This window comes from Lipophrys pholis, assembly GCF_963383615.2.
Source record: "Lipophrys pholis genome assembly, chromosome: 14".
Lineage (NCBI taxonomy): Eukaryota > Metazoa > Chordata > Actinopteri > Blenniiformes > Blenniidae > Lipophrys > Lipophrys pholis.
Window position 1 is genome coordinate 17041792 of NC_137633.1, and position 13240 is coordinate 17055031.

At 45.0% G+C, this 13240-nt stretch overlaps 1 protein-coding gene across 1 annotated transcript in view; it reads left to right on the forward strand.

Annotated features, from left to right (window-relative positions):
* tiam2a (TIAM Rac1 associated GEF 2a) overlaps nucleotides 1–10608 on the forward strand; it is an 82378-nt gene extending 71770 nt beyond the window's left edge. The window contains exons 18-26 of the mRNA XM_080479863.1: nucleotides 412–520; nucleotides 3619–3798; nucleotides 4043–4161; nucleotides 5310–5418; nucleotides 6213–6271; nucleotides 6357–6459; nucleotides 6691–6784; nucleotides 8133–8287; nucleotides 8522–10608. Coding sequence (XP_080335989.1) covers nucleotides 412–520; nucleotides 3619–3798; nucleotides 4043–4161; nucleotides 5310–5418; nucleotides 6213–6271; nucleotides 6357–6459; nucleotides 6691–6784; nucleotides 8133–8287; nucleotides 8522–9207 — 1614 coding nt within the window. The 3' untranslated portion in view covers nucleotides 9208–10608. The remainder of the gene's footprint in view (nucleotides 1–411; nucleotides 521–3618; nucleotides 3799–4042; nucleotides 4162–5309; nucleotides 5419–6212; nucleotides 6272–6356; nucleotides 6460–6690; nucleotides 6785–8132; nucleotides 8288–8521) is intronic.
* The last annotated feature ends 2632 nt before the right edge of the window (nucleotides 10609–13240 follow it).

The following is a 13240-nucleotide window of genomic DNA, read 5'->3' on the forward strand; positions in this document are numbered from 1 at the left end:
GCACTATTGATTAGATGTCTGAAGACGCGACGTGGATTTCATGAGCATACACAACATTATTCTCATACCAGGCAATTTTTAGCCACAATTCCAAAGACGGGCGTGATCTTTGAGCTCTGGAGCTTTATAAATAATTGAGCCCAGGTGACAGGAGCAGCGACAGCTGATTTATGGGCTTGACATGACAAGGTGTGGGGTCTATTGATCCAAGCGGTGGATCACTGGTTGGATTTTGAGCTGCTGAAAGCCACTGTGCTCTGAGGGTTAGGTGAAAAGGCGAGGACTGGCGCGGGGGGGGGGGAATCGTCTCCCAAGAGAATGAAGGACACGGTGCTGCAGTCATGACTTCACATGTTCACACTCTTTCATCCTCACTTCTACTTTTGTGCCTTTTTTTTTTTCGCCTCCCAGAAGCTGCTTTTTTCTCTCGGGGGCTCATTTCTCTACTATGCCGACCACTTCAAACTGTACAGTGGCTTCTGCGCAAACCACATCAAGGTCCAAAAGGTCCTGGAGAGAGGTACGACACACACTTGCACACCATCCACACATGGCTGCACGAATACACTGCCGCTGCACATGGAGATTGATAAATATGTCTAATCTGGAGTCAGCCCCACCTCGGCTAAATTCGGCTTCCTTGCACCTGTGTTGCATCACAGTCACCTCACGGCGCTCGCTGCTGAGGGTTCGGCCTGCTCTTTTGGGAAGCAAATCAATTATGTATGAAAGTAAATGTCCCAGAGTGAGACAGGGAATGAGAGTGAGGTGAGTGATGCCTCTCCCAATTTACTGCAAGCACCCTGCGTCTCCTCCACCTCCTTGCACACAGATGCACGTTGGTGTGTGACGATGTGACGATTTGACTTTGTGCTAGAAACTCAATACTACTATGAAATTATGAACATAGTTAAAATTACTGTATTTTCCAGACAATAACTCACATCTGAGTATCCGTTATATCTGACAAAAAAAACTGACGCTAAGTCACGACAGTGTTTTCAAGTGGAAACGGAAAACTTTTGTTGTGTTCTGGGTGTCCGTTTCCACGACGGTATTCAGAACCATGGAAAACACAACTTTTTGAAAACGCTCCGACTTCATCTCCGTGGAAACGGAGAAAACGCAGCTCCTCTGTTGTGTTGATACTGCACATGCGCACTACCGTCATAGTAGATATTGCTGTGCGAGAAGGATTCAGTCACAGCACTGGATGCAGTGTGTACTGTTCACTCCTGAATTTAACAACCCTTGTCCAATAAAGTGAGCATTTACTAGACGTATGATCTGGATCACTTGTGGAGACGACGAAGAAAGACAGATCGAAGGAGCTTCATTGTTTTCTACACGCTTACATAGGTGTTTTTTATTCTATAGAAACAGCACCCACTAGTGTCCCTACATGAAAATGACATTTTCTATCGATTCTGCTGTTTCTGTGTGAACTGATACTGTTTTATAAACATTGCCATGTAAATGAAAAACTTTTCTGAAGTCAAAACAAAAATTATGCGGCAAGCAGTTAGACTTAGCTTTTTCTCTTTTTTTCTCAGTTTTTTTTTTTTTCGCTCTTATTAAACAAACTATTAAGCCTGTATTAGAATTGGCTGATGCGTTGCACCATACAGTACTTCCACTTTACCCTGAGTGTTATCTGTCACAAGGCCGGGATTAAGTGTGAAAATATGGTCAACCTATTGTTTGGAGATGCATCGAAATCCACTAAATCAACATTAGTTCTCCTTTATAAGAGCGGTTTGCTCCGGTTTACATGTGGGTATTTTATCTCGGCTCACATGTTCCTGCTTCTTCTCATCATCATTTGTTATTCCGAGTTGCGTGACCCCCTATCGAGAGTACTCGCGTTGGAAAATAGAAGAATCAATGAGTGATTAACTCAGACAGACTAAAATAACCTGTACTTATTGTCATCTTCCTCCAGCTGATGTGACTCCAATCAAACTTAATGAATCAGCCATGAAGTGTTTAACACGAAGTGATGAGGAAAATTGATTTGTGTTAAGTAAATCCACCACCTTTTAAAGACATAACTAGCACTGCTTCAGGGATGTGCATGAATAAATAATGCCCCCCCCCCCCCCCCTTCTAATGTCACGATCAACGGTATGAAAACATTCAAATTTGTTAGATGTTTAAATAAATACACAGGCTTCGTATAACCTTGTCCAACATTATGCAACCATGAAAACTTCTCAATAATACCCGTTTCTCTTGCAGCGTGAGACACTGTGGAAATGTTTAAAGTTGATTTATGTGCCACAGTTTGGGAGCGCTGCCCAGTGCATAGAGAAATGTAAGAAGATTGGCTGCTTCGCCTATGTAGGAAGGTGGTGGTGGGGGGGTACCAAATTGCCTCCCCGTACTGCTTAAATCTGCCCCATTACCCGAATTGTGTGGGATATTCCTCGAAGTAAGCACCGGCAGGATGTTTAATAGGATTAGAAAGGAATAGAACAAAACCCCCCAGAAAAACCACTGATGGGTCAGAATTACCTTGGAGGAGAATAACGTGTGGCAAATAGGGTTACGAAACAACACTGGGGACACTGAAGTGCAGTTAAACGTTCCTGATTATGAATATTATGTAAATTATATGTTGTGCTAAATAAAGTCTCGCTTTTTTTTTCCGAGATGAAAGCCTCTAATTTTCACCACAGATTGTTCTCACTCACACAAAAGTGCTGAAGAAATGACTGTCCTCTTCAAAAGCACCTGCAATCTCGCCTTTGAGATCATTCTGAAGTGGCTCCGCGAACGTTGGCGTGAGGGCAGAAGGTGTCAGGATCAAGTAACTCCGCTCACAGTTTGAATGCACTCTATTGTTTGTCCGCGATGGTGAGCTGCGTTGCGCTCGGTGAAAGCCGGCTAATAATAGAACATTTGCTGCAATAATTGCCTGTTACAGTTAAGAACATCCAAAACGGTGGGTAGAGAGTTGGCCCAGCGTGAGCGTGGACACCGATCCGAGGACACGAGGAGAACTTGTGGGTGTTCGTTGAGCCTTTAAGTAATTACACGCTCGTCTCTGCCATCTCCAAACCCCCCCCCCCACCCTCATGCCACAGGCCCCGTGTTGCCTTAGTTTCTCTGTTTATTTGTCGACTCGTTAATTGCCTGCCAATTACTCAGGGAGGTGAGGATGCGGCTGCCTGTCTGTGGCTGGGAGTGTTATAATTAATACTTTAATGGCCCCCCTCAGTAAGCGTTGTGGAAGCATACTGCTCTGGGAAAATGTCACCACCTTTACAGAAGGCCCTGTTATGGATTATGCGTGCCATTTCACACACGGGGCCCTTGGCTGCGGCATAAATGAAGCGTCCCAACTCGGCGGTTTCAGCAGACAGCTTTAGTGTTTAAGCAACTTGCCGCAACTGTGCAGGGGGGAGGGGGGGGCTTGATGGGCTTAATTGATGCTGATATTTACATTGTGACACTGCAGTGGACATGGCAGGTGGAGAAGCCTACACCACCCCCTGCTGGAGATACGTTATTGCACCATTGCACAGTTCATTCATTGAGCTCAATAACAAAGGCGGTGAACTGATGAGGTATCTGTCATTACTCACCGAATATTTCTTCTTTTTATTTTTTTCCCAGCTAAAACTGATCAGGCCTTCAAAGAATTCCTGGCTGCGAGGAACCCCACCAAGCAGCACTCCTCCACCCTGGAGTCCTACCTGATTAAACCGGTGCAGAGGGTACTTAAGTACCCCCTGCTGCTGCGAGAGCTGGTCTCCCTCACGGACGCTGACAGCGAGGAGCACTACCACCTCACCGGTAGGAAAAGGGGGAACACATTCATGGACGCACGCCCACGCGCGGCAACGCTATAAATAAAGGCATTTTTCGCGTCTGTCAAATTCAGACTCATGCTATTACATCATGCTTGCAAACATGGTGTGACGATCCTGGCCGCCAATGAATCGCCACGCTATGAACAAATGATTTTCTGCCGCTGTAATGCAAAGCAGACACATAAGTGCTAACGACAGGACTCTTGTTTGTTCCTCTCTGTGTGCAGAGGCCCTGAAAGCCATGGAGAAGGTTGCCAGCCACATCAATGAGATGCAGAAGATCTACGAGGACTACGGCTCGGTGTTTGATCAACTGGTTGCAGAGCAGACCGGCTACGATAAAGAGGTGGATGCTCAGTTCAGTCCTGCATTTATAGTGGTGCTCTTCCAATTCTCGCACAAACAATCCCTGGTCGTGCATCCAGTTAAATCGTGGATCTTTGGTCCTGTGACTCTCGGTGATGATCCCTGCACAACGGAGCAGCGAGACATTGACACGTACATATTGATTGTTTGATTGTGGTTTGGGTGCACGTCAGAAAGCTGTGAATGAATTGCCCATTTGGGATAAACAGAATGGTTTTTAACTGAACTGAACTCGTTCAAATGTATCAGCAGAGATCGAAACTCATCAGACCTGATCGTCCATTGTGTCCTATTTTTAGCTGAGAGTGTTTGCACCTCTGCTGTGACTCTGTCTAGATTAGTCCTAATGAGCCACTTGTTGGTTACTTTTGCCTCGTTTTTTTTGGCATAACTAGGATTCTCCTCTAAAATCAGCAAACCATCTTGGATTACAAAAAAAGCTCACTTAATATTTTGTTTAGCAACTAGGACGCTACCGCGAGAAAAATGTCGGTGGGAAAATCCCAGCAGATCGACGGTGTGCGAACTACTCAGAATAGCTCATCTGGCACCATCAATCACATTTCCTGGACCTCGTCACGTTTAGACCTCAGGTTGTTGCGATTGTGTCTGAACGTTTCCTCGTGCGTCGCTCACCACCTGCCGAGCAGCTGTACCTAATATTGCGGCGGCTGGCATGCATGGCTTATTGACTTGGATGACTGTTAACACATTGGAACACTTGCTAAAGGAGTGGAATTAGAAATCTAAACTTCTCCTCACAGTTTAAAGCAGCTATCAGAACATCAGAGGGGAGCTGGTGTTGTTTACGCCGTCCTCTGTGAGCTCCCTCCAGGGATCGAATACATTTACAGACTGATAGAATCAGCTGGTAACCACCGCGGTATAAATATTCAAAGTGAATGCTAAATGATGCTGTCTGGAGCGCTATATGTTTTCAATGTATTCAAACTGCTCTTAAAGAGCATATAGAGGTAAAGTAAAAAAAATAAAAAAGGAAAGAAACTGCACAAACAAAGGCTGGTCGTGTTTGTTGGGGGGGGTTAGTATGTATCCCACACTGCTGCCAAAAGCCTGCTCTGTTATTCTCTTCTTATTTCTGAACTGTCTCCCGTGTTTCCCTGGCAGGTCACAGAGATTTCTATGGGAGAGTTTCTCATGCATTCCTCAGTGGTGTGGCTCAACCCTCATCCGTCGCTGGGCCGCATGAGAAAAGACCCTGAAATGACCGTGTTTGGTGAGTCCCGCTGGGGTTTTTCCTCGACGCTTCAAATCGATTCATTTACTTTATTGTGTGAGTGTGAGTGTATATATATATATATATATATATATATATACACGTATATGTAAATACACACACAGGAAGATCATTCTGTACTCTAATAAAGTACCAGAAACAGATCAACAATGTTGTCTTCAACCCACGGCTCTCGCGCTGCGTCTATTTTAATCTAGTATCTAATGTCGCTCTTATCTTTTATTTCCCTCTGAGATGGGGAAAGTGACTCCCATCTTTTTCCAGCGAACAGCGGCGAGACAGAAGCTAAAGAGCAGGCCAGAGAGAGCGTGACGGCGTCTCCCATGTTGTCATACCCGACAAACCCAATTATCAGTACCCAATACTGCAGGCAGTGACGTTACACTATTGCCTTATTTATAGTGTGTTATTCCCAACACTGAAACTCACTCGTGGATGTTTGTATTTCAAGTGCGTTGGGTTTGTTGCGGAGTGTGTGCAGCAGCTCTGAAACTGAGCCCTGTGAATTTTAATATCCGGAGCTGTAACGCTGATATATGCTTTAAGGCTTCAAGCTGGCATCTAAAATGCTTCTGTGGGTTGTGCTCCTTCAGTCGGCTTTCCCCAGGAGGCAGTCGCAGTCAAAACTAAGACGCTGATGTGCTCTCTCTCTCTTTCTTTCTTTCTCTCTCTCTCTCTCTCTCTCTCTCTCTCTCTCTCTCTCTCTCTCTCTCTCTCTCTCTCTCTCTCTCTCTCTCTCTCTCTCTCTCTCTCTCTCTCTCTCTCTCTCGCAGTGTTCAAGAAAGCAGTGATATTGGTCTACAGGGAAAACAACAAGCTGAAGAAGAAGATGGTAACTGTTGTTTGTCTGTCTCTCCCCCATGCTGTGAATGTCAAGAGTTTCTGGTGCGTTAACCCTGGCTCTTCCTTTTGGCCAGACGAACCCTCGCTCGGCACTTTCTCACGGCGACGCGGACCCCTTCAAGTTCCGCTGGCTCATCCCGCTCTCGGCGCTGCAGGTCAGACTGGGAAATACCGCAGGTAAGAGGCCAGCGCGCCGCCGCGTTATCCCCACTTAATCACTCGCTAAGCACCCTCACTAAATCTTTCTGCGCTTTCTTTTTGTTCCTGCATCACCTGAGCTCGACCGCACGCGTGCCCCTCAGCTGGCATTTCCCTGCAGCCCCCCCCCCCCACCACCCCCCAGCTTATCTCCACAAACCGTATTTGGACTGTGTGATTAAAAAGCTTCTCCTTTTTTGACTCCTGTAGGAGCCGGCACGGACAGCAGCTGCATCTGGGAGCTGATTCACTCCCGCTCCGAGGTGGAAGGCAGACCGGAGACCGTCTTCCAGCTGTGCAGCAGGTCAGTGTTAAAAGCTTCCTGCAGTAATCACACGTGAACACTAGTGGATGGATTCCACAGTCCGGCCTTTTAACGCCAGCAATAATGGCTCGTTTAGGCAACAAATTGTGCTGATGTTAATTTTGCACTCGGACTGATTGCTGAGATCTAAAAAAAACAAACAACAAAACAACTACAAGCAGTCAACAAGCCAACAATAGAGTCCATTTGTCACAAGGTTTGCTTCAAGTGGAAATGATCTCCAATCTGTGATACATCTTCGAAATGGACAGTTTGGCTCATTATTCTTTTCATTCTTTGTTTTATGTACCGACGGCGCGTCAAACTCATTTTAGTTTAGTGGCCACAGAACAGAAATGGATTAGTGAAATGCTGGCGAACACACTTATTATGTATTTAAAATCTGATGAAGAATGCCAGTCTGTTCTTCCTGTCGTAGTTTTACACTTTACAAAGTGACTCTGTGACCCAGGATTAATACTTTTTGTGGTGAAGTGCGGGCCACATGTTTGACGCACCTGATGGGTGCTAAAGGTCAAACTGCATGCGTTCTAATTAAAACCTGTTCATGTCTTTAATACGTGATAGGTTCTTTAGTGAACGAACAAAAATGTCAAATTCCCAAAACGTTTGGGATGAAACCAGACGATCCTCATAAAGGCACATTGAATTCACACAATAACAGACAAACAAACCAGATGTTCAACGTCGGCTCACAAGTAGCACGGTAGAACATATAAGGTATCGACACTAAGAAAAGCAGCACTGATGCTGAGATGTGTGCAGAGGCTTTAGAATAACATCTGTTCACATCCAGACGTCTCTTTCGAGGAAGGAAAGAAATTGCCAGCATGACCCGACCTGTCAACAGTCCGTTTAATCAACTGAAAACATTTTACTAACAGGACTAGAAAGCAGCTGAAATCCTTCATCGGATAAGAATGGAACAGAATTCCTCCACTAAAACTCCAGAATCTGAGCTGTGACACGCTGGTGAACCAAGCCTGTCATCATATTTATATGCAAACACAGTGTTTTCTTTTCCTTCTACGTGTCGTCCCAACCCTTTTTTGGGAGTCTTGGATTATAAAACCACTTGATTTTCTATCATGGCCGGGATATTTCCACCGACGGTAAATATCCCGACCTGTCTGCATGACGGAGTAGTGCGGCTGAAGTCTGTGACCAAATTGGTAATTCTCATTACACACTGTGAAATTGGGATCACTCCTAATGAATTAAATCAGCCGTTTCTCCTGGGACGCGGCGGAAGTCTCCTGCCCGTCTATATTTAGCTTCTGGAATCGGCTTCAGCGCGCTCACGTTACCTCTGATGTTTCTCCACCAGCGCGCCGGAGAGCAAGGTCAGCGTCATCAAGGTGATCCGCTCCATCCTCCGGGAGAACGTGAGGAGGAACACGAGGAGCGACGCCACGCTGGAGCGCGGCGGTAAGGAGCGCCTGGCGCCCCTACGCAGCGTCCTGCCCTCCTCCGCCAGGCTAGGTGAGCTCTCAGAGAAGGATCCCTCCGCTTTACGGAGGCGATATTTCTCCATGGAAATCATTTCCATAAAAGTGAGATTACTGCGGGAACCCGAGGTCGCCTGGTTCTTAGAATCGTCGCCCGTGTAATCCCAAAACCCGCGGATACTTTACTCATGATTGGATCTGACTTTTTAGGTCATGAAATGCTTTTCGTTGAGTGCTGTCGACTTAAATCCGCACCTTTTGTCGGCAGGTTCGTCCAGGGCCTCGTGGCTGGGTAAGCAGCCGCTCGGAGAGCCGTCCATGCCGGGCGGGAATCCCCGGCTGGACTCCGACGAGGGGAGCCTGAGCAGCGGCACCCACAGTCTGTCCGGCGCTCCTCCGGCCTGCGTCTCCTCCGACTCTCCCCCCCGGCAGAACTGGCCCGGGGCTCGAGGGTCGGCCGCTCAGCCGCGCTCCGCTTCGGTGAAAGAGTCCGATATCTTAAGCGACGAGGACGACGACGGTTTCAGCGAAGGAGCGAGGAGGGACAGCGGAGACAGCGTGTCCCCGGCCAGCGCCATCGAGGTTCAGTTCCTCCACCTCAAACTGTCGGAGGACGCCGTGCCCAAAGGCGCTCAGGCACCCTGCGTTCAGCCCGAGGTCGCCGGCGACACTCCCGAGCTCCAACACAAGCTGGTGCGTGGACACTTCAGCCCCTGTAAGAGGAAAAGCAGCAGTCCGAGGAGGAGCCAGGGCGCACTGCTGCACATGAAGGAGACCAGCCGCTCCCTGGACAGTCAGACGGACGTGGCGTCGGCGTCCGGAGGGGTGGACCTCAACGCGCTGCTGGAGAGAGAGTTCAGCGTCCAGAGTCTGACTTCTGTCGTGAACGAAGACTGCTTCTATGATCAAACTGAGAGCGGCGCCACAGACTCTGGAAACCTGCCCTCCTCGTAGTACGGCTCGGCCTCCTACCTTCTACCGAGCTGAACGGGTCGATCCGGCGCCACAAGGTGGGAAACCCATCTGGCTAATTGAAGCCACGGCCGGACTCGAAAGGCAGTTTAGTGTGTCTCACACCTGCCTCCGAAAGGTTAAGCGTGAAGGATCCATTCTGAGCGAAGCGGATTTGGCCGGCGGACCCAGTTCCTCCGCCGGGAGGAGGGCGAGGCGAGGTGATTTCTGTCCTGACGATAATGACTGCAATGAATCTGCCGAGCACTGATGTGTATCTGCGTTCTGGTCAGCTCTCTGCGCTCGGCCTCCTCCTCAGACCATTCCAGTGACAGATTCTGCTCCAGATGCCCCCGCAGCTCGGCTGATTGGCAGTTCTTATTTGGTTTTTGACCTTTTCTCTGGTAAAACGGGGAGAACGTCCTCGTCTGTCAATCTGAAACGATGAGAGCGGGTGAAGCCCAGCGCCGGTGAATAATAACCACAGCATATTCAGATGGAGGGTCTCAGGCAGTGGCTTTGGTAATGCTTGGCTCAAAAGCAACTGGACACTATAGATCTCCAGGAGTACAAACTGTATTTTCGATAAATGAAAGTGGGCACTGAGAGAAGAAACGGTTTCATCTGATTCACCCAAAAAGCTGCAATGAAGATCTGAACCTGACCTAAACAGACAAGAAGGAGAATTACCTCCACAATGAAGCCTTTTTCTTCTTTTTTTTTTTGGGCTGTATTTTGTGCACTAACGTACACTGTTGCCTATATATTTGAAATATTTTTATCTGTACAGGGTTTTTTTTTTTTTTAAATGTTATTACTGCTGTTTCTATTTATTACCAGATTTGATTCATTATAAATCAGCTGAGAATCCTTTTGGGTGAAGTCTTGAACTCTTGGCTACAGATTTGATCAGTTTTTGTAGTTAGAAAGGAAAAAGAAAAAAAAAAAAAAAAGACGATGCAGTTTCTTTATTCACTTTGACTGGATTTTTGCTGAAGATTGTAATTTCCAGTGTGTGCATTGGGAGCGCTTTTCTCTGACTGATTTAAACCGCAATAATGTTTCTTTTCATGTTTATACGTACCTTGTGTGTGTGTGTATATATTCATATATATATACACTCTTTTCTATCTCTGAAGCATCTACACATACATACTTGACACTGTACAGATGAGAATCAAGGCAGGAATTTGCAATAAACGCAGCTGATATTTTTATATAAGTTGTTTGCCTTTTGCGTAAAGTCCACAGTGAGGTACTGTAATGAAAAAAAGGCGATCCGCTGCGTCCTCTCCTCTTTCAGCTCGACTCCACCAGGCCTTTAACGCTAGCACACCAATGAATGTGAACGCTCCATTCTCATGGAATTGTTTTATAAATAAAAGTTTTATCTGTGAATGACATCGGGGGGAATCGTTCTTTCAACCTGGCCCTTCAAAGGCTGCCACTTCAGGATTTTGCGTATCCACGATTTTTTTTCTATCGACAGGTAAAAGCAGTGGTGGGAGGTAAAGTGTCTTATCTCGGCCTGGGTCTCTGGGCGAGGGCTGACGGACGCTCCCTGATTAGCTGTCATAAGAAACACACGATTCTATATCCGGGCTTTCCAAGAGAAAGGTTTGTCCTCAATGGAATGAATAATTTTCTGACAGAAGTGGGCCACGGATGTGTGAAGAGAGAGACGAGAAGAAAAGCTTCGCCGGGTGCCGGCTTTCTTTTCGCCGTCGTATCGAGTTTACATTTCCACGTGATGGGACTATGAAGACGTCGCTGACATTTATTGTCACTGATATTAAAGACAACCAACTCGGCTTTATATCTAGTCTCTCGATTACTCATTTGGATGGGTCTCTTTTGTTTTTATTCATTGTTTGTTTCTCTTGTTTGTTTATTCATTTTTCACACATATTTGGAAATAAATAAATTAATATTCTCCAAAGAGGGAATAACCTTCTATAGGAAACTTGATCTTTATAGAAACAAGGATATATGCATATCCACTACTTAAAAGAAAGTTGGGAAATGCAAAACAGTTTGGAGATAATTGTAAATTGAATTTTATGTTTCACGTGATTCATGTTGGTGTTTTAGTTTAGTAGTCTTTGATAAAGTATCTCAATTTAGAAATAAACAAATATGCCATGATTTGGTCTTTTCTGAATGAATGTAACCACTAACTTTGGTATGCAATAGATAAAGGATTTATTTTCTCATACGTGAAAAGAAGTAGTAAATGTGGCTGCTCGGGGATGATCAGCAGATAAACTGGTGTTAATTTAATCATACTAAAGTAGTGTGCCGGTGGAGACCGAACAAATGATCATGGAAATAAAACTATTATTATTGCTGTGAACTAATAAATAGCAAGAGTGCAACACTTGTGTGAAATGAGTATAACGCATAAGCTTCTGTACTGAATATCCGCTGTAATCTCGTCGCTACGATCGGATTCAGTACAACAGCAGAACCTCTCATGTGAAGAGTGGGATCTTATTTAGAGGGCAGACTGCTGCAACATGGGTCAGAATCCAGTAGATCCTGAACATGGTCATTGTTGACTTTATTCCACATGTCAGACATGGACGATTGACTGCCTGCACTCCCTTTAGAAAGCATAAAAAAAACGGAGCAACAAAGAATTCTGGTAAACCGAATTTGAATCGAATTCAAATTGGAATTATATAAAAAAAGAAAAAAAAGAAAACAATGCGTTTTAAGGATTTGAGATTGAAATCAATTCAGTCAGCTCAGGGGTCTGGAACCTTTGGCCCTTATGAAATGGCTCCCTGAAGCTTTCACTAAATTATGCCTAAATACACATTTTATCTTTCAAAATTACCTTTATCTCTTGAATTAAAACTTTAAAAAAGGCACAATAACTATAACTCCTCCTTGGAAATAGTGTTTGCTGGGTTATAGTTCATTCTATCCTTTCTGTCACATATTAAGACTGAATATTACTTATTTAATTTGTATCCTGTCTTTTCTTGATACCCAACTTAACGTAATGAAATGTTTCCCCATCCTGAATTGAAATAAAACCTTCATAAATGCAACATAAGATACAGTTTTTGTGCCAAAACTACTGTATATATGAAACTGTAAAAGCTGTGTTCACCTCATTTTAAAGGTTAAATGTGTTTAGCGGCTCCAGGTAAATTTGATTTGGTGGAAAATCCCCAAAATGTCTCTTTTGGTCATACAGGTTGCATTTCATTCCAATTCATTGCTCCAATTCCAATTCAATCTATGTAACTGAATGCAGTTAAGTCTCAGATAAGTACAAGCTCAGAGATTTTTTTTTAATGTGTAATATCTTATCTCACACTTGTGAAAATAGTACAAGGTGTAAAATGTGTTTAGCTAAAATATGCACCAAATCATAAAATGTCACCAAACAGCAAAAACACACAAAGTGATAATTGTAGTTTTAAGATTTCTTAAATGAACTTAAACATAAAAGTTCTTTTGTGGCTCCAGACAAGATTATTGGGTGAAGAGAAGGAAAGAAAAAGGCTCTTTCGGGCATAACGGTTGCTGATCTCTGTTCTGGGCTCACTGGGCGTCACTGTAGATCAAGACTTTAAAGGGGTCATATTATCCAAAATTCAATTTGTAATAGTTTTCCAACAGTAAGATGCCTCCCCATACCTGGAATGACAGTGAAGACAATCTGTCATCTCTCACCCTGGATTCTTTCAATGATCAAAAAGTGTGTTACTCCAATGAGCGAATCAGAAATCAAACATTATATAGTGTCATCGAGGGTTTAGCCAATCCCAATCAGGGTAGGCCCTCCCTGTGACCCTCTCACAATTAGGCAGCTCTGCTCTGGCACATGGCACCGCTCCTCTTCCCAAGATGGGCATGTGTGGGCGGAGCCAGTCCAGCTCACACAGACACAGCAGATTCTGAATGCAGCTCATATGATCCAACATCAAGGAAAAGCAGGATAGCAAAACAACTTTAAATACAAAATTTTGGGACAAATAAGACCCATGCTCAGCCTTTATTAGTTCCACAAAGATGTTCAGAC